Source organism: Silene latifolia, chromosome 5 (genome assembly GCF_048544455.1).
Source record: "Silene latifolia isolate original U9 population chromosome 5, ASM4854445v1, whole genome shotgun sequence".
NCBI classification, from domain to species: Eukaryota; Viridiplantae; Streptophyta; class Magnoliopsida; order Caryophyllales; family Caryophyllaceae; genus Silene; species Silene latifolia.
This window is the reverse complement of record NC_133530.1, coordinates 15905342-15927858: the sequence shown is the minus strand read 5'-3', so window position 1 is coordinate 15927858 and position 22517 is coordinate 15905342. Positions and strand designations below refer to the sequence as shown.

The 22517-nt window shown below is 38.5% G+C and overlaps 1 protein-coding gene across 1 annotated transcript; it reads right to left on the bottom strand.

Annotated features, from left to right (window-relative positions):
• Positions 1-18396: 18396 nt before the first annotated feature.
• On the bottom strand, positions 18397-21160 carry LOC141655938 (uncharacterized). Its single transcript, XM_074462926.1, has one exon. The coding sequence runs from the start codon at positions 20722-20724 to the stop codon at positions 18628-18630; it is 2097 nt and encodes a 698-aa protein (XP_074319027.1). The 5' UTR covers positions 20725-21160; the 3' UTR covers positions 18397-18627.
• Positions 21161-22517: the final 1357 nt, after the last annotated feature.

Below are 22517 nucleotides of genomic sequence, written 5' to 3'. Positions count from 1 at the left end.
TACCTAAGGGTAAATGAGCTAGGGCAAAAGTATGCATAAGTCACCTGCTGTTGCTGGTAACACACATTTACACTACCAACACTACAAGAAAAACGCGGCATAGTGACGGTCATACCGACGGAAAAAACAAGCCGTCAGAAAACTCGGGATACTGACGGATTTTTGACGGAAATTCCGTTGGTATCAATTACTGACGGATTTCCCGTCACGAATAATTGGCGCGTTGACAAAGTTAATGGCGCTAAAAAACATGTGACGGAATATCCGTCAGTATTTCCAAAAAACTGACGGAAATTCCGTCATTGGCTGCCACACCCAACAGTGCATGACAGCTGTATGGCAATTGGGAAAACTGACGGAAATTCCGTCAGTAAAACACAAAAACTGACGGAATTTCCGTCACATGTGTTATTTTTTTGAAAACAAGTGTGTGACAACCTGTCACAATAATTGACCCAGTGACGGAAATTCCGTCAGAATTTTGAAAAAACTGACGGAAATTCTGTCAGTAGTCCAAATTATATGACGTGTAAAATTTATGCATTATTGGTCTGATAAAGTAGGCCTATGACGGAATTTCCGTCGCTTTTTGAAATACTTGACGAATTTCCGTCGAGAATCTATTTAACGACGACGGATTTCCGTCAGTCCTTCCTTTTATCTCAAACACGGGATCCATTCAATATCACTTTACCAATTTTCCCCCAAATTACAAATCGCCAAACCCTCCTCCACCACTTTAAAACCCGACACCACCACCACCCTCCTCCACTTCCGGCGCCGCCACCACCACCAACAACACCACCACGCCGTCGCCATCACTATAAGGTAATTTTTTGTGTTTTTCTTCTTTTCTCCTTTCTCTTTTTCCTTTTCCTTTAATTGTTTTTAATTTTTTTTTCTCCATAGCTCGCCGCCACCTCCTACTGCCGCCGCCACCCCTGCTGCCGTCACCTTTCCTCTTTCTCATCCTTCTTTTTCATTTTTTTTCTTTGTGGAGCTAATTAGGTATTTGTCTTTTAATTTTTTTTTTGTTTAATTATCTTAATTGAATTAGAATATTAGTTATTGTTTTAATTATTGTTGAATTATTGTTGATGTTGATGCATGTTGACTTAGGATAGAAGCCAATTTTGTTTAAATGTATGTTGTGACGGTTTTAATGTATGCATCTAATTTTTTTGTTAATTAGATTATTGTTAAATTTTGTGAAATGTTAATGTTTTTAAAATGATAATTAGACTAGATATGTAAATTGAAAAATTATTCATGTTAGTTTTTAAAATGATAATTAGACTAGATATGTAAAATGAAAAATAAATCATGTTAGTTTATGTTAATTGAAAAAGTAGTCATTGTTGTATGTTTTGTTTTTAATATTGTTAAAATTATTGTTCATATTGACCTAGTGCCCGTTCAAAAATTACTCACTAGGAGTAGTGAGTAATTTTTGAATAGTCCCCGTTTTGGGACTGTCTTTGTACGTTTTAAGTCATTTAGGTAGTAAACATGTGCTTGTGATTTGTTAATGAGAAAAGAGTTTGGTGACAATTCCTTTAATGTTCTCTAAATGCATATGTAGAGTAATTATTTATTCTACATTGTGTATTTGGAGAACGGATGGGAATTGCTGCCGAATTTTTTTTCCTCATTAATAAATCACAAGTACATGTTTGCTAGTGACTTGAAACGTACATTGATGGGTTTAGGTTGGAGTGATAAAGACCCAATTCAAAGAAATACAATATTTATATTGGTTAAAATGTTAAATTATTGTGTATTATTCTTGATTTTGATTGTTGTTAGGTTATTTTTTAATGACATATATAAATGTGTAGATACATAATAACATGAAAAGATTAGAACGACATTGGATGTATGAAAGATTAGACAAAAAAAAGAAACCCAAGAAAGCATTTGCAGAGGGGGTGAAAGAGTTTATTAAATTCGCGGAAGGAAGTAGTGAGTACAAGAATTTAGGTGAAATGAGGTGTCCGTGTAAGAAATGCAAAAACCTAGGTTTTAAAAGGAAAGCAGATGTTCAAATTCATCTTTGGTCGTATGGTTTCGCCGATAATTATTATGTATGGACATATCACGGTGAGAAACTATCTAGTACAAATGCTAGTGAGAATCCTTACCGTGAGTTCGTGGAAAATGCATTGCGTGATACTGTTGACCAAATTTTGGAGGATCGACTTAATCCTGATGACCTTAACGATGAAAAAGTGCGCTATGAAACCCCGAACCCCCAAGTTTCTTCGTTCTTTAAAATGTTAGAGCAAGCCGAACAGCCGGTGTTTGAGGGAAGTGATATGAGTTTGTTGCAAGCAGCTGCTAGGTTGTTATCACTCAAATGTGAGAACAACATATCTCTTAGATGCGCTAATGGTTTTGTGTCTCGTTGGTGACATAATTCCAAAGGAAAATCAAATGGCGCGCAATTTTAATGAGATTAAAAAAGTTCTGAAGGGACTCCAACTTCCCCATGAAAAGATTGATGCATGTATCAATGGATGCATGCTTTTCTGGGAGGAAAATTCCAATCTTGAAGAATGTACAAAGTGTCGTGCATCTTGGTATAAAGGTAAAAAGAATTCAAGTGGGAGGCGAATTCCATGTAAACCAATAACTTATTTCCCGCTTGCGCCAAGGTTACAACGACTATATGCAACCAAACACATAGCAGGTGAGATGAGTTGGCACTACAAAAACACTCGATTAAAAGAAAGAGGAACAATGGCACATCCAAGTGATGGAGAAGCGTGGAAGCATTTCGATAGAGAGCATCCAGATTTTGCAAGTGAACCCCGGAATGTTAGGTTAGGTTTGGTTATAAGAAACCTCTCAATTCAACCAATAAAATGCATTAAAGAAGAGGCAAGTGGTAATTAGTTCACAGTTTTCCATTGGACACATGAACACCAAATAAAACAATAATGGTAAAAAGTAGTATAGTTGCAAATCTTAATTTGTGAGAATCAAGTTAAAACGACATATACTCTGTTTTCCATAGTTAGTGTTTGTTTCAATTGTTTATATATACCCTGCAGAAATGGTTGATTTGAACTAACGATTTTTTCTTTGAACTAACAATTTGAATTGTTTTCATGCAGTGATTATGCCGAACATTTTTCGCCGTTATTTTGGGAGCAATAGTAATGCAACTGAACATGATCGGGAGGACGAGGTGGTTGAGGATGAGGAAGATCCTGATCCTCCAACAACAAGACAGGAGAACATGCAGGTGACTCTCTCATCGGCCCGTGCTCGGCGAGATCATTTTTGGTAAGTTTATGTTAATTTTTTTTATTTTTAAAACTTAACATTTACAGTTTTAATTTCAAATATTTATGTGTTTTTCAGGTGGGATGACGAACCAATCAAGAAATATGTTACTTGGTCGTTCACCCGTAACACAGGAGATAAGTACTTCACTAGGTGGGGTGAAGCGAGTAACGCACAGCGTCAGAAGATGTGGAATTACTTTGCGGTAATTATGTTTTTCAATAATAATTTTCTTAAGTTTATAATAATTTTCTTAAGTTTTATATAACTAATTTCACAATTGTTTTTGAAACAGACTCATGTAAGATCCATCGATCCTGGCTATGATCCTGTGCCTGAGTGGCAGTCGAGGGTAACGAGGCGGATTACCACTCTTATTAATGGACTAAAATATAATAAGAAAAAGCCAAAGTGGGTGCACATACTTGGTGGGAGAACCTTAGGAATAGGCCAAATGATCCTACTTTTGCCAAACATTCGAAAATCAACACGGCAAATAGGAAGTCGGGTGGTAAAGATGGGAAAGCATTGGGCACCCACACTCTTGGTCGGAAGAGTTGCTCCGATGCTTTCAAGGAATTGGTAAGTATTGTTTATATTGCTTTTAAAAAGTGGTTAATATATATGATTGACAAATATATACTTGATTTTACTTGTTTCCATACTAATTTCAGGGCCAAGAGGCCACCCCCCACAAGTTGTTCACGAAGACGAAGAAAAATAAGAAGGGCGAGTGGGTTAACCCTCGAGCGGCTGAGATTGAGGTAAGTTTTTGTATTCAATTTAATATTTATTTTTATTACAAAGAACGATAATATCTTTCTTATAAAGATAGGTATATATATATATATATCATTTCTGACGATTTTCTCTTTTTTCAGCGTGATTTCCAAGCGGAGATGAGTCAACCATTGCCACTTGGACAGTCTCCCGACGAGATTCGGGCGTACTACAAGGCTGTATGAGGCTTTGACGAGAAGAACCGGATGTTTAGGACCGGAGATAAAGGGGCCGAAATATGGTATGATCTTCCTCCTAACAAAGCTGGCCGACGGTCTTTCTCTTATGCTCCTAGCATAATTTCACAGCTTTTCACCCAAATGAATGATGAGCGAGCCACTCGAATTGCTCTTGAAAGACAGGTTCATGAACAGGCTGAACAAATGGCGGCAATGCAAAAGGCTTGGGCTGATATGCAAGTATCTCAACCCCCAAACACGTGTTCACAATTTCCTCCACATAGGCGGGATGACTTTGGAGGTGGTGATGACGGGTTTGGAGGTAGTGGTAGTTTTATTGAGCCTATAATAAGTTAGAGCCTTTAGGTTAGAGCCTTTAGTTTGGTTAGTATTGTCGTCTAGTAGGGAGTATGAAAAACATGGTAAGACAATTCTCTTTCGTGTTTAATTAGTAAGATAATGTACGAATTTGACTATCTTTTTATGTAAAACATTTTGCGTTCAATTCTCTTTTGTTGTCTATTGATCCCCGCATTAGCGGTCGACGTGAAAATGGATTCCCGCTTGGCGGTTGACGATTGTATGTGTTTTGCAGGTTTTGGTTATATTGGAAACGATGCAAATAGGCATTGTGGCTGTATTTGAAACGATGCAAAAACGCATCGTGGGTACAGGCAAAGTGCCATTTCTTGTTTCCAGGACTGTTTTTAATAGATCGACGGAAATTCCGTCGGAATTCTAGAATACCGACGGAATTTCCGTCACAGCATTCTTTCCTCATTTTTCCAGAAGTAACCAGTAACTGCCATGTGTCCCACAAACTGACGGAATTTCCGTCAGTAAAATAAAAAAACTGACGGAAATTCCGTCACATACATCTTTTTAATGTGATTTCAACAGCTACACCGAATTGCCACGTGTCCCGCAAACTGACGGAATTTCCGTCGAAGAAACAAAAAAACTGACGGAAATTCCGTCACATACATCTTTTTAATGTGATTTCAACAGCTACACTGAATTGCCACGTGTCTCAAGCACTGACGGAAAAGCCGTCGGTAAAAAGAAAAAAACTGACGGAAAAGCCGTCAGGACTGTTTTTTTACTGACGAAATAAGCTGACCCTGTTTCCTGACCGAATTTCCGTCAGGAAATGGAAATACCGACGGAAAAGCCGTCAGTATGGCCTTAATTTTTCCGTCGGTATCCCGCGTTTTCGTTGTAGTGCAATAATGTACGAATCTACGATTCGAGTCTAGGAGTCGTACTATTTATATGTAAACAACCTATCTTTACTGCTGTCAAAAAAAAAAAAAAAATAATAACTTACTTCAAATGACATTTAGGGCAGGTTGTTAGTTAATTAACTGAACCAAAGGAAACTGAAAATTTAAAGTAGAGTAGATAAGCCTACCTATAGGCGGATAATGATAACCCAACAATCATTTAGTAATTTCTTGTATTTCCTACCCTTACCAACTTTACCAACGAGGGTGCTCTTGTTGCTAACCGACTTCAACTCCTGCCTCATTCTCACACTATATCCCACCATTTCAGCCTTCACCCTATCCAAGAATTGCGGGTACGTCACTTTACGGTTGAGTTGATCAAGCTTTGAAAGGTCATCCGCAACCTCATTTTTCTCTCTATCCACTTTAACCATTTGTATAAATCTAGAAGATGGAGACGCAAGGCAAATGTTTTTACAAGAGATGCCTAAGAACTTGTGAGCACCTTGTGAGAACCTGTTCTTGGTGTAGTACAAAGGATCCCATGAGCAACTTGAGAGTCCGTAAAGAGAGAGAGACATCTTCCAAGTCATACTCTTTAACCAATATCGAACCATATGCTATACAACATAACTCTTCAGTTGTAGGATCATTTGAATCCCTAACCACTTTAAATCTCAGCGGGAGTTTATCCTCGACAAGCAACAAGTCAATGTCCACAACACAATATCTAGCGAACACAACTTTTTTGTCGTCTAGTGAACGTAAAACAGCCCCAAGTTGAATTAAGGAGTGGTTCAGAAGCTTGCATCAACATGTAAACTAAAACCACCCTTTGAACGTAGAGTGGATAACTCATCAGAAATTGGTACGATCATTTCAGTGTCTAGTGCGTTTCTAAAGAGTTTTTCAAAAAGTTCATTGTACCTATTACCAATAGGAGGGCGGCTATTAAAAAAGACACGCTGACTAAAGTCATGACATCTTTCTAAAATAAGACCAACACAGTACATATAAAAAAATAAAATACAGATCTCAGTAAAAGGGGAATGTGATCATTGTTGTTTTAGAACATCATCAAAACTCTTAGATAACACATATATAAATAGTTTTAGATTTTAACACCTAAATGTAAATGGGGTTGTAAAATAGTTCACGCTAACTTATGAATTACTTCTTTCTCATCTATTTTAACTACTCTACTAAACGAAACTATGCATCTCTGTGCATTTGGACGGGTACTAAGCTAGTATCTATATGTACATACATTTACCACAATTTACTATATTTTTGCCACGATTTATTAGTATTTTATATTTTTATCACATCTATGGTTATGTTTATTTGTGATTTGTCACGACTATGGTTATAGTTATTGTTGTTGTTGTTGTTGTTGTTGTTGTTGTTGGTTGTGGTGGTCGTTTTTTTTTTTTTTTTGCTTTTTTTTTTGTTTTTATAATTATACAAGCCACCTTGGAAACCCTTGGCTATGTGTGTGAGAAAATATCACCGTATGATCTTGATGAATTAAAATCGGGTGATATCATGAGAGCCATAACAGGTTGCATGGAATCGGATGCAACTCAAAATACACTTGAGATTCGTCTCGTTGAAACCAAAGCTTTTGATACCGCACAGGCTTTTGTAAAGTTTAAGTTTGAAGACGTAACCTCGGGCTGCCGGAAACGTATACTTGCCTTATTATGTCCAAGTGCAACCGTTTCGGAATTGGAGATAAGGGTGAAGGCCTATGAAAGTCTTGTTGCTATGGGATCGTATTCGGGATTTGACTCTCGCTACTTTATTTTTCTAATGCATGTAACACATGATGATTTCGAAGACGGCGAAGAGTCGGTTGCTCTTTTGGCGATGGAGTTTTGGATCTCCATCTACAAGCAACAGATTAGCCAATTAAAATTTGGTGAGCGCGAGAGATCTACGTTAATTGGCATTGCTGATTTTGCATTCGCTAACGAGTTGTTGGCAACCTTGTACATACATGTGGGTAACTGTGAGTGGGATGACGATTCGGGTGAGTGGGATGTCGATTCGTTGACTATACCCAAGGCAGCGCAAGAGTTTCTCACTTTGTTGGTTAGCATCACATTTAATGAGCAGAGGGTACTTCAAAGGTTTTAAAGGAAATCATTGTCCCATTTGTCGTTGAGATGAGAAAGAAATCATCTTGGAGTTTTGACGGAGACTATAGGAGTGATATTGTTTATTTTCAAATCATTTATCTCCTGGTATAATGAAGGTTTCAATTTCTGGTTTCGGTAAAGACCGTAATACTCTTAAGAATCGGATTGGGTATGGGTTGGGACAGTTTGGATCGTGTCTAACACACATTTCGGGTCGGGTCGGGTCACTTTCGGATTTCGGGTTATTTTTGGTCACTTCAAGTCATTTGCGAATTGCGATCGAGTTAATTATGAGTCGGGTCTTTTCAGATAAGGTCACCTTAGTTCGGGTCAACATTGGGTCAGACAATGTTCAGTTCTGGGTCGGGTCGAGTCAATTCGGATTTCGGGTCGTATTCGAGTCAAGCAAGTTCGGGTCATTCGGGTCTGACCCATTTTGCCAGGTCTACTTAAGATCGAGCATAATGAACACACATGCAACGTCGTATAATAGGGCTCCGACATGAAGGACGACCATTCATGCCTTGCTTCTTATCCAAACTCATCCAAAGTCAGCTTGTGATCCTCATTCATGAGGCGGAAGGAGACAGTCTTCTCCTTCGCATCATAAACGAAAGAGCTCATAAACTCTAAAGTCAGGTAAGGGTAGGACTTCTTCCTCAGATGATACAGTCCCTCCATTCCTAAGGTTTTAAAGATATGGGTTATGTCTCCCTTAATTCTCAAGGTCTCCAAAATCTCGGGGTTCACACACCGAGTGGGTCGGAATGGGCGGCTCATTAAGGCTATAAAAGCCTTACGCTGTTTAAAATCAGAGAAGATTACCGATGGATATGCCTCCAACGGTGGAACCACAGGCTCATTGCTAGACTGACCCGTCTCAAATTGGGCATTAGCACGGGTCCTCTTGTTTGCTACACCTCTGGTTTTCGGCATGCTGCAAAAAGATAGGTTTTAACAAGGATACTTTACACAAAATTTTTGCCATAGACGGATTGTTTTTCTGATTGTATACAATTTTGAGACGAACTTTTAAGACGAAATTTTTCACCGAAACATCAAGTATTTTACTCAAAGGCATCATCCTCAACATCAAGGGACTTTGAAATAACATGTTAAAACAGGAAAAAGATGGTAATTTTCGACTTGAGTCAAACCCGAGAAACTTCAAGAGGCGATTTGAGCCATAAAATTGCTCTAATGTCGGCATACACGAGATGTACAGACAATTAAACCCAAGGAATTAAAAGGAAAACTTGATTTCAATCACACATGATGGGGAATTCGATGTTTGAACAAAATCATACCACAACTTTGACAATAAAGGAAGAAATTGATTTAAAACCTTACCTTGAACGAAGTTTTGGCAAGTAGTGAGCAAACAACCACGAAGAAATCACCCAAGAGCTTGAGAGATAAGGAATAAGAAGTTTTAGAGGGAAGAAAAAGGGAGTGTTGGAGGCGGAAATAAGAAAAATGATAGGCGTTATAGGGTTTTTGAATAATCCGGATGAGTCCCGATAAAACCGTACTCGGTCGAGTATTGGGCTTATTCGGCCGAGTATGGACTGCTCGGTCGAGTACTCTGAATACTCGGTCGAGTACTTGAAAACAGTTGCGATTTTTAATCTGACAAGAATGAGCACTCGGTCGAGCACCTACATACTCGGCCGAGTGTGTACTACTCGGTCGAGTATCAAAGAGCAGGAACGAAATTCTAATTTTAATAGACCTGCAAAACGAGTAACGTTGTTCGGATTTCCGTGCAACCGGGCTCGTCACTGTTAGAGTTTACTCCTACCACATAAACGCACATCATACACAAATTATGCATATCCAAACCCAGTTCGATTAACGTTTCCACCTACATTCCTTACTTCACTACCCCAACAATTACATCACACCCGTATGCATATTACAATTAATTACCTCACCTACAGAGAGTAATCTATATAACCACATCATTACACATTCCACAATTCATTTTATGCTCACGTTAAACCGGGCATTCAGGTCACATTAACCATCGTGTAATGCAACCATCATTAAACAGGTCTTTCATCTAGGCCTTGCCACGCACAACAAGATTTCACACTTCATCAACTCTTCCAACCATAGTTACCACATGCCAGACTCACATTGATACACATTTCTCTATTCACACATGCACACGACAACAATCCTTACGCAACAACTCCTACCAGCTACCCTTTCCCGGTGATTGGCTTAAGCACGATGGAGCCGTGATTTTGAAATGAGGGCGCCTACTCACCCAAAATCGAGCATCGGCTGGGGCTCCCAACGTACATACACCAGGTTCATTTTAATTTGACGCCCTATATTCATTGGTTCATTTGTTCAGGTTCCAAAATCGTCGGCTCTGATACCACTTTGTAACACCCCCGCACACCAGGATGCCTTACCAAGGCCCATCTCAGTGTATAAAGGTGTTACCATCTCGGTTTGCCCGAGGTAGTAGATCAAATAGACAATAAAGAACATTTACAAGGTAAATACTTTAACTCTTTACAACCAAATACACAACTGATTACAAGCGGTGACAAAGACTATTATAGACTCATGCCTCTGCATATCTAGACCGGTAGCATGATGACTCGATTCCCTCCATGCCCAGCAGCAACAGACCAACTGTACCTGCTAAACCAACTGCTCACCATCCCCGAATGGATCACCACAGTTTTTAAAACATAACACGGGGTCAGTACTGCACAATCAAGATAAGACAGATACGAAACGTAACCAGCTGATCATCCACCATCCCCGGTCTCCCGAATCTCACACAGTAACTAACTACACACCGAAGTGTGTAGCCCTGCCAGATTACCCATCGCAACAGGTAATCCTCGCCGCCAGTGGGGGACCGCAGCCAATCCCCACCTAAATCCCGCTCATCAACGAGCGATAACCCTGTTCCTTAATGTGCACATCCCCTCCCGTGACGGGTTCCACGAAGGGCGAACTAGGGCGTGAAGCCACTCCCGCAAGTGACTCCACCACAATCATCACAACACCACAACATCATAACCACCACCACAACACCAACACTCCGATGATCATCAGATACAGTAATCACAATACAATCACATCTTAATTCAATTAACAGAAACTGAGTAGGGAAACCCTACCTTAACGCCAACCATGAAAATGCATCCACACATAGCCAAGCAAGACTCCGAGATGAACCCTAATGACGCGGACCAACGGTGACACGAACGACGACCACACACACATCCTTCCTACGCAATCCCCGTCTTTCCCATGGTTGAGATGTAGGCTACATGTATGAGAGTGTGTGAAGGTAGAGGTGATTGGTGAGAGAGAGGTAAGTTAGGGTTAGAGGAAGAGAAACTGTCAAAAATGGGAAAATGAAATAAATCTTGCGAACCTGCGTATTTATATTAACGCGTCGACAGCAGCCATACTCGGTCGAGTACTCACATACTCGGCCGAGTAGGCTCTACTCGGTCGAGTATACACAATACTCGGCCGAGTAGTCCCTTCTAGGTCGAGTAAACACTCCTGAAAGGTACCTATTCTAACCTAGTCTCTCACCTATCCCTTCCTAAGGTCTTTCTTGGTCAAAGGGTCGGTCACAAGAGTCCTCAAATATCCTGGGTATTACACTCAGGTGGTTCGCTAGAGGAATTGAAATTCCAAGAAAGTTATAATTCACATGATTTTGCAATTCATGTGAAATGAAAAAAAAAAATTTGGTTGGACTGTGGGAAGTTAATTCCATAGGAATTCCCAATTACGTAGGGGCCTAAGTAAGCAACTTTCCCCATCATAGGAGTTCCCATGAAATTTTAATTCATGTGATTTGGGGAAAACAAACAACTCACCAATTTTACAAATCACATGAATTGCAATTCACGTGTTTTATGTTGGATAACCAAACAAACCCTCACTTTATTTGCACACTATATATATGCTATCAAAAGCTTTTCTTTTTTAACTTAAATTTTTTTGGCAAAAAAGAACGATTTTACCAAAAGTATAAAAAAAATTGAAAGTATGCAACATACTCCGCATATAGTATGCAGAAAAATGTACAATAGTTTATTTATTTATTTATTTTATTTTCCATATGTTTTGAAACTTTCATTTTTCTTTTTTCAATTTTAATTATTTTTTTGCAATTCGATTTTTTTTCTAAAAGAAACTATTTAAATTATTTATATTTGTATTTTTCATGTAATTTAATTATGGTTTTTAAATATTTGTTTATTTTTGATATGAGATATTCAATTTTTCATGAAAATTTGAGCAAGGGATTGATTTTCACTTTTTATCTAACTTAAAGGCCTAATCACTTCAATTGAAACTTGAGGAGTCTAATCTCACGATTAGATAAAATAACGGGGTTTCACGATTAAAAAATGTAAAGAGGTTCGATTACTAATTAATAAAATATTTAGAAATTTATTGTTTATCAATTTTACTTAATTTTAGTAGAAGAATATAGTTTATAGTTTAGTGAAAATAATATAATTTGTTGAAAAAATTAATTTCAAAGATGATGGTTTAATGGAACAAATTGTAATACCCAACATTTTAGAAGACCTTATGAAAAACCTTTTGTGTCTAGGTAGTCCTTGGTGGGTGTCAAGTGGGGGTTTGTGTACCTAGTTTGGGAGACTAATTAACGGTGTTTACTCGACCTAGCAGGTGTCACTCGGTCGAGTGATGGCCACTTTGTCGTGTATGGTTTTGTAATCGACCAAGTGTGGCGGTTCAGCGGTTTTATATTTAAGATTGGGAGTCGAGGTTTGCATCATTTCTTTCACATTTCTTTCATTCTTATAACCCTAAAAGACAGTTTCCTTCTCATTTCCCCGGCAACGGCGCCAAAATTTTATACCGTCGTCAGATACCAAAAATAAAATACCTAGTTACACTAACATAAGCTAGCAGTAAGTAGCGTCGATCTCCACAGGGAGGCGGTCACTATCTACTTGTCAAATTCAGTCTGTCTGAGGTCACAGTGGGGGGTTTGAATTGTCTTGACTAAACTAATAAGATTAAGCAAGAGAAAAAGGGAATAAGAGAAATTAACAAGGAAGAGAGAGGGAACTAGGATTTCGGGTCATCAATGAACGTCAATTAATTGCAGTTAAGGTCACAGATCAGATTAGTCGATGTGTCGGTCTAAGGGGCAACGAATATCTCCTTCCGGTCTCAATTCGCCCTAAAATACTATTAGCTTAGCTTCCGCCCTCACTAAAGCATTCTATTGTTCACTGCAGGTCTCACCCATTCCAACCTTCCGGTCTAGGTCAAGGCTTACCAAAATTAAAAAGGCTAATTGCATCGATTCAATCAGCAAGATACAATTAAAGCAGCGATTAACAACATAGACAAAAAGAACAACGACAAATCTGTAAACTAATTAGCAATTAACATTCATTCATCGAATCCCCTAATCCTAGCAGGGACAAATTAGCTAGACATGGCAAAGGGAAGAACAAAAACAAAGGAAAGAGAAATAGTAAACATTAAATAAACAGAAAAGGGAGAAGAGAGAAAATTACAGTGATCGGAAAATAAAGGGAGGATCAATATCCAGTAGCAAAGGAGAAAAGTAGTATAAAGAATAGTGTATGTGATAAGAGATCGTAAGAGAGAAGAGAGAGAGTTACAAATGACGTCCCTCCTTCCTATTTATAAGAAATATGATTTTATTTGACCTAATAACGAAAATAAACTAAAAAGCCCGAGCCCATTAGAGAAACCACTCGATCGAGTGCTTTAAAACCACTCGATCGAGCAAATCCTAGCTCAAACCACTCGATCGAGTGCTTTAGGTACTCGATCGAACACTTATTAAATAGGCACTACTCGATCGAGTAGAAAAAGGAGTCGATCGAACACAATTGTACTCGATCGAGTACTTTCCAGCGCACAATTCCTGCTTCGTGCACTGAACTTCAAACGGCTGTCATTTCTTCGTTATTACTTGGGCAAACAGGGCGATTCCAGTGGCGTTGGAAAGATAAGAGGACAAACTTTCCTCTCCAATTAGAATCACCTGAAAATCTGTTGTAGAACTCGAGATATGGCTCTTCAAAGTAGGCACTAGCAATTTGAAGTTCTTCCTTTGTTCGCCTAGCTATCTTACTTCTTTGCGCACCTCAAAATAGCTACATTCCCGCTCCAAATTCACTCTTCCTCCAAATGCATGCTAAACGGACGGTAAAAGGCTTGATTTCACTACTTTCTGGTCCATTCCTGCAAATAGAACAAAACAAACCAAAGTAGCATATTCGGGGCATTTCGTAGCATAAAACTACGATAATAGCATAGAAATACGTGCATAAAAAGGCCAAAAAGGACTATATAAAATGCACGTATCAGAGAGATTGGACATGGGGTTGGCGAGTCGGGGCGTAACTTCCGCCGTGGTCTAGTTCTTGTATTAACAAGGTAAGTTGGTACGGTTATCCTTAGTATGCGATGTGCTGACATTAATTGATTGTAATAGAATCTAGTCGATTGACGTAGGTGGCAATTTTGGTATTCTTTATGCGTTTATGTGATTGGCTGCGATTACAAGTGAATACTCTAGAAGTAGAGTTTCCCTACTCAGTACGTTGTATGATTAATTATGAGACGATTATGATATTGTGGATTCGCTAGAGGTAGGGATTTCCTACCCAGTCCAGGGTATATTGGATGTAGAGGAGTTTGGTACGCAAGTATAGCACATGTCCCCGTGAGACACATGGTGTGTCGTTTAGGAGGGGTTATCAAGACTTGGTGATGTGGGTGTCTAGAAGTTGGGGCTGCAAGGTGTAGTAGTTCTCCACAAGAGGTCAAGGTCTCAGTCAAGATGATGATACTTGATTTGAGAGGAGGATTGTTAAGGTGCAAACTCATGCCCGACATCGGTGGCGTGAGGAAGAAAGATTATCTTTATAAGTGCCATAAGTACAAGGCCTTTTGGAAAGGAGGCCAAGAATAAATCCATGAGGGCTTGGCTCGAATCGCCTTCCCTTCTCTTATTCTATGTAGAATTCTACGTGAGTAAATTATGATTTGTATAGTGATTAATTTTATCTATAAATACCCTATATGTGACACCCCCATATACCAAGGAGCATTACCAAGACCTTCCCTAGCATACAAGGACATCACCACCTCGGTTGCCCGAGGAAAGTAATCATCAAAGGTCAATAAAAGAACATTTATAATAGTTTTACAAGTGATACAACCAACTACTGATACAAAAGGTACATCAGTACACAAGCCTATTACGATTACTACCACAATACAAAGAATTACAAAGACAAAGATGACGATGATGACATACCTATGCATCCTAGTTCGGCGTTAAGACCGCTACCCGACTCAAGCAATCCACTCCTATGGCACAAGTACCCTTAAAGGCTTCCATGGGATGTTCTATGGTGAAGAAGAGGAAGAGACGACATCTAGGTTTTGGGAAAGAGGCGGAAATGATTTGCGGTTTTAAGAAAACACGATTATAAACCCTCGCTGAAAAGACGCTACTCGATCGAGTAACTAACGTACTCGATCGAGTGGCCCCTACTCGATCGAGTGCCCAAGCTACTCGATCGAGTAACCTCTACTCTATCGAATACCACCCACATAGAAAGGCAAACAAGGCAAACGGTAACTCTGGCACGCATCACTAAGTGATACTGCCTGCTCCCAAGGTCGGTCAAGGTTGGTCAACGAGTCCCTAAAAGGGCGGGTATTACAGTCTTCCCCCCTTAAAAAGAACTTCGTCCCCGAAGTTCAACTCACCCTTCCCCAAGGCACAAAACACGGAAACAAGGTCGATACTACCGTTCTCCCGACATAGGTCCCTACTCTCTAGAAGTACCATCCCACCATGTCATCATCATCAACTGTCTAATACCATTTACACAAACTTCTACGAATCACAACGTTAATTACCAAATTCGCCACATGTACTAACACAACTAACAACCATACTACGACTCCGAACTTTTAGCCACGCAGCTATGGAACTATACTCTCACTAGTCCATGATTACCAACACGAAATATGTCACATAACACAAACATGTTACCCAACGATCCTATTACAACGCATGACTCAAAGTTGTACTACTTCGTTACCGTCCCTGACATGCTTATCTCTCTACGACCGTCCTTTTATAGCAAATTACTCAACTTTTACTTAAACATACAAATTACTCATCAAACAATGAAAACAGTTATAACTTCATGCTGGAAATATAACAGGAACAATAGGAAACATTATAAACAAACAACAAAATTATTGTAATATCGACCTTTTTATTTCGCGACATTACTCTTCCCCTCTAAAAGGAACTTCGTCCCCGAAGTTCACCACCGAATTATTACACACATTACTAATACTTATCTCTTGTCATTTACCCAACACATATAATTCCTTGTTGACATTACTCATGAATCATAGCAAACATGAATTTATAAATGCAGCCGCTACTTTACTCGAATATTTAGCCACAATCATGAACACATGTATGTATCATGAACACATGTATGTATCAATTTGCTCTGATATCACTTTGTGACACCCCCATATACCAAGGAGCCTTACCAAGACCTTCCCTAGCATACAAGGACATCACCACCCCGGTTGCCCGAGGAAAGTAATCATCAAAGGTCAATAAAAGAACATTTATAATAGTTTTACAAGTGATACAACCAACTACTGATACAAAAGGTACATCTCGTCAAACTCTATAGACTACATCTAGCTTACTCGTGAGGACTCATCCCGTCAAGACTCCAGCTACCATCCAAGACAACACCTGCTAAGACAGACTGCTCACCATAAGGGATCACGGCAGACACAACAAAACAAACCAGACAAACCACACAAGGTCAGTAACTGAGACAAGACACAACAACCATAACCAACTTATAACAACCACAACCAAACACACATACAATCACAATCACTCCAACCAATCTCCGTCACCGACTGTCCACTGGACCAGCCCTGCCAGTGGGGGACCGCAGCCGTTTCCACCTAAGCCCCGCTCATCATACCGAGCGATAACCCTGTCCCATTAATGTGCACATCCCCTCCCGTGGCGGGTTCCACGGAGGGCGAAACTAGGGCGTGAAGCCACTCCCGCAAGTGACTCCACTCAGCCGAGGACGCACCTCGAGAACCAGAGACAAACAATCACAAACAGCTGCAATACATCAACAACCAACAAACTGTATACACCAACCGATTACCACATATATTCTGCCACACAATCACAACAACAACACAACAACCACGACACAACAACCGACACACTAGACCATCAACAGAAACCGAGTAGGCGGACCTACCTTTAACCAAAAGCAGCGATTCCTCGATCAGCCATACGATATCAACCAAGCAAGCAATCCCTAAACAATCAGTACACAAGCCTATTACTATTACTACCACCATACAAAGAATTACAAAGACAAAGATGACGATGATGACATACCTATGCATCCTAGTTCGGCGTTAAGACCGCTATCCGACTCAAGCAATCCACTCCTATGGCACAAGTACCCTTAAAGGCTTTCATGGGATGTTCTATGGTGAAGAGAAGAGGAAGAGACGACATCTAGGTTTTGGGAAAGAGGCGGAAATGATTTGCGGTTTTAAGAAAACACGATTATAAACCCTCGCTGAAAAGACGCTACTCGATCGAGTAACTAACGTACTCGATCGAGTGGCCCCTACTCGATCGAGTGCCCAAGCTACTCGATCGAGTAACCTCTACTCTATCGAGTACCACCCACATAGAAAGGCAAACAAGACAAACGATAACTCTGGCACGCATCACTAAGTGATACTGCCTGCTCCCAAGGTCGGTCAACGAGTCCCTAAAAGGGCGGGTATTACACTATATTTATTCATCATTTACACAGCTTAAAAATCTCTCTTTATAAAGTTAATTCAAAAATATTAAAAATTACAATTTAAGGTAGTTAATTTAGCCATGGATCCCAACTGAAAAGGATCCTTCGTAAACATGTTGAATAATACAGATCCAAATAATCAAGAAAATTCATAAAATATTCCGAAATATTACCCAAATACCACCACCAAATATTCCAAATTCTTAAATGCCGCCGATATACCTTACCTGGCTATTAATAATAAGCCCAGGTTCAAGTACGAGAAAACAAGGAGTATGTCAAATTTTGAAGATAATATATCTAGAAATCATCAACCACCCGGAACTCCGGTGACATCAATTTGATGAACATTTTGTCAAATACCGTATGATTCAAGAGGAAAAAATGGATTTATTTAAGGAAATAAAAGAACAATTTCAGAGTGCTTCTATGATGGAAGAACTCGCCGTACTCAATAATATGAAATAAATATAATTGTTGAACCTCAACCATCAACTTAAAGTTTTGTTGAGATGGTTGAATAATATGAAATAAATATAATTGTTGGACCTCAACCATCTCAATCAAAACCTTAAGGTGATGGTTGAGTCCAACAATTATATTTATTTCCTATTACTCAATACTTGATACCGGTGGAATGACTGAAGAAGCGAATGCACTTCATCAACTAATGTATGCAAAAATTCGCTCCAAATACACGATCTAATTCGCTCCAAGTTGTACTAGTTTATGTGATTTTCAAAAAAGGTCGAACTTATATCCGTATACAATAATATTATTCCAATTGACACCAAAATTAAACACAATGTAATCAAAATAAACTAGCCTCTTTTTTCTGTATTTTCATTTTTTTCTATTACAGTATCATATTGTCTTACAGAAAAACATCAAAATAGGTACATGACCAGATCACAAAAATCTTCAATCACTCTATTTTGATCTTTTGTCTTTTATGATTTTTTTTAATCATTTTTTGATATCACACACATAAATGCAACAAACAAACATATTAATATTAAAGAAAAGGAACAACAGCAAAAATATGGCAGCATTTTCCTGCATGCAATAACAGGAAAAAAAATCCTGAAATCATCAGTTTCTCATCTCAACCATTCCTGAATTCTTCAAAAGAGAAATTCCCTTCCTCGAAATCCATATCGACACCCTCGTGTCCATCAAACTCACTGAGCCCCATAGCGGTCTCAATCGGGTTCTTTTCTGAGGTTAGTACAGCTTTCGGAAACTTCCTGTTTACAGAACCAGCAGATAGCATTCTGATATATTCTTCAGCTGATCTACCCATTTGTATAGGCATAGATCTTATTCTCTTCCCATTATTAGCAGTAATCCTGGTAATTCCGTTATTATAGCCAGTCGGTTTAAACGATGATATCCTCTTTGGAGGGACTATAACCACCAAACTTTTACAAGACGGACTTAGCCTCAGTGGCGTAGTTTTTTTCCCCCTTCTATGAGACTCGGGTTTGAACTTGAAATTTTTGGATGCTCCTAAACCAGGCAGGGTGTAACTTGATTTGGTTTTCGACTTCTTATTAGACCGGAATTTCAGTCGTATAGATCCTGAAACTGTGAAACCGCCTTTTGGAGAGCCGAAATTTGTAATGTTGACAACATTTTTCCTAGGTGAAATGTTGAGAAAATCACAGGTAACATTCCAATTCCAATCAGTTCTTTGATCATTGGGCCAGACTAATGGGCCATCCGAGTCCATTTCATCGGCCCAATCCTCCGATCCAGACATCATATCAGAAGCAAAACTGACCAATTCCTCCTGTGTTTCTTTTGTAGGAGTTTCTTTAGGTGATATTCCCTCAAGATCAGTCTCGAGTATAGGAGGAGGCACCCGTCTCTTAAAACGACCAACTCTTTTCCCAATTTGTGACCGTCTTGAAGAAGCTATCTTTTTCCGATACCCCTTTTTAAACTCGATTATCTTCGAGGCACTTAAACCCGAGACAAAAAGGATTTTCTTCTTAAATCCGTCTTTATTACCATCTCGACTAGCATGAAGTCGAAACTTGATAGAATTAGGGGAAACAACACCAACCCCAACACCAACACCATCATTTTCCGAATCTAGGTCTGTTTTGTATGTCCCTTTACGAGGGGACACTGAAAAAGATTCTAGATTCGGATCCCACCCAGACTCTAACCCAAATGGCCAAAATATCGGGTCTTCAGAATCAAGATCCCAATCCAGAGAATCAGAAAGTAGGTCAGAAGACCAATCACTGTGAGAACTCTCTTGAGTTGATCTTGCAGACGAAGAAATCCCGACATCAGATGAATACGCATCCCAATTAATTTCCTGATGCGTAGGGCTAGGAAAATTAGAATCTAATTCCTCATCTTCCGAAATTTCATCAGAAATTAAATTTGAATTTTCACCTTCGAGATTAATCAAAGACACCCATACACCGGTCCTATCCATATTCCAAAACGCGGAATTGTTAGTGTATGTGCTCAAAGCAAGAGAGCTCGAACAAGCTGGATCTTCATTAATAACCACGTGCTTAACAGGCTCCTCTACAAGCGTCTCTCCGCTTGTAACAACCTCGTGCTTAACAACACTAGGAGAATTTGACGACTGAGGTACAAAGGAGATAACCCATTCGTCAAGGCAAGGATCAAGCGCGCTCATGAACAAACCAAACTCCTGAGGGGACATGCTACCCGATGACAGCCAAAAGCAGTCATCGGGATTAATCATCGTCCCCTCATTAATCTGTTTATCGAAACAAACCTCAAATTCATCATCCACCTGTATAGAAGTCAATACTTCCTTACGCTTTTTACAAATGGGACCCAATTCCTTGATTTTCGACTTCACCTTCCCGGTCAAACTCTTCCTCGCCCTCTTAGGTGACTCGACATTAGAAGTCGACAATGAGCTACCACCTCTAATAAGTTTTTCCTTTTTTAAAGGCGAAGGTAAAGAAGAAAATGAGCTCGCTCTTGGCATAAGTTTCGACTTTAGCCTCTCTTGACCGTGTTTCGGACTACTACTAGTCATGATTTGTTTCTCCTTCCTTATAGAAGAAAATGAGCTCGCTCTTTTGACAGATTTTAGTTTAACAATTTCATGAGTATTATTCGTATCTTTTTCAAAACTCCGACCTTTTTCTGTCTTCCTTGTCGATGACAAGGAAGACAATGAACTCGCTCTCTCAATCACCACCATATACCTTTTTTTTTTTCCCTTTTCAATATATAATATTTTTTTTCTTTTTTTATTAGTTTTCTTTTGATGAAATAAAACACACACACAAAAAAAAAAACTCACCAACAACAAAATAGCATCCCTTCAAATGAAAAACAATCAGAAGTTCCGAATTCCGTTGCCTAGCATGAATATATCGTCGACCGAGATTTTAATCTGTATCGAATGATTACTATTTCATTAGGAATTATAGATCTTTGAATGACGTGAAAAACATGTGACATACATTTAAGATGAACAAAACATCAAATTGCATGAAAATATTGTAAAAAAAAAGGGTATGAAAATTTGAAAAATAAAATTTAGGGAGTTTAGATAATATTTGTATAAATAATAAAAAAGAATGAAAAATATATAAAAGATTATACTAATTTGTTTTGGGAGCCACTATGAAGGGACACTCAAGTTTAAACAGGAGCTCCACTAATGGTTATATACCATGAAAGTTTAGTTGGTAAGAAAAGTATCATTGACTTATTAATATTATGTTAAATTAATTTTTCCATCTCAGCCGAAGTATTTTAATCAAAAGTAAATAATTAATTGGGACGGTTGGAGTATAAAGTATAGAATGATTAATAAAATAAAGAATATTATGTCATTTTTTTTGTTGCTAAAAGTCCAAATACAAGGAGCTTTCATGAGAATTTTATTGTTAAAAAAAAGTGGTGGTATGTGCAGGGAATGTATAATAGTGGACTAGTCAAAATATTGAAATTTCATTAAGGTCGTAGAAGAATGTCTCATGTATTGTAGGGCTGCCGTCCCTTCACATTTTGAAGAATGTTAGTCCAATTAATTATAAAGAAAAATAGTACTCATTCCGCTTCATGAATATTGCCGGTTTTTCTGTATTTTAGAATTTAAGTTTTAATGCTAGAGTTGTCGATATTTTAGAGTTTTTTTTTCATGGCAAAATATGTCTTTTAAGGCCCGAAAACCCACAAAAATATTGGTATTTCTGATCTAGTATAACGAAGTACTAAGTTAAATATAAAGGAAAATACGTCACTAAATTAAAGAGAGTATGTATTTTGCTTATTATTAATACAAAATACGGCCTAAATTGCCTATATATCTCGATCAATATGTCTATAACCAGCTGAATTATGAATTCTCATCAATGCTCAGACCTCAGACCTACCCTGCATGCAAACTCGTGTTGCATGGATTTAACAAGTTAAAAATGGCGAATTTTAGTGTATATTCGAGATTTCCTTGTAATATATTTTTTTCTAATGTGTTTTTATAATCTCCTTGTTGCATAGTATATGATTTATGCAAAAAGTGTTCAAATAAAGGCATTCAAGCAATCATAAAAAAATATGTAGATGATTCTAAAAAGCTAGTAGCTAATTAAGTCAGCAAATTATCACATTATTTGTGACAATTAGACCAAATTAACATTTATATTACTTAGCCAATGATGGTGACACACATAAGACATAAGTGTAGGGTGTACCTAGTCTAATTACCGTCCTGCCGTCTTATGGCCAACAAAGATAGTGAAGTGAACAATTTTTAATCAAGTGAAATAAGCAAGAAAACATGCATGGAGTGCACGATCTTAGAATAATATGATAAAGACAAGAGAACCAAGAGCATTATCCCTATGATTTTCAAGGAATTAAGGAACTAGTAATTCACTTTAAACCAACACGGAATAACGGTGGAGTTATAGAAGGGTTAGTACAGGCGTTCGTTTTCGCTAAAGAATAAAAATTTTCAGGTTTTTAGTTAAATGTTTCGATTGG

Excerpts from the sequence above, each read along its gene's own strand:
- LOC141655938 (XM_074462926.1), bottom strand. The coding sequence starts at position 20,724 with ATGGTGGTGATTGAGAGAGCGAGTTCATTGTCTTCCTTGTCATCGACA.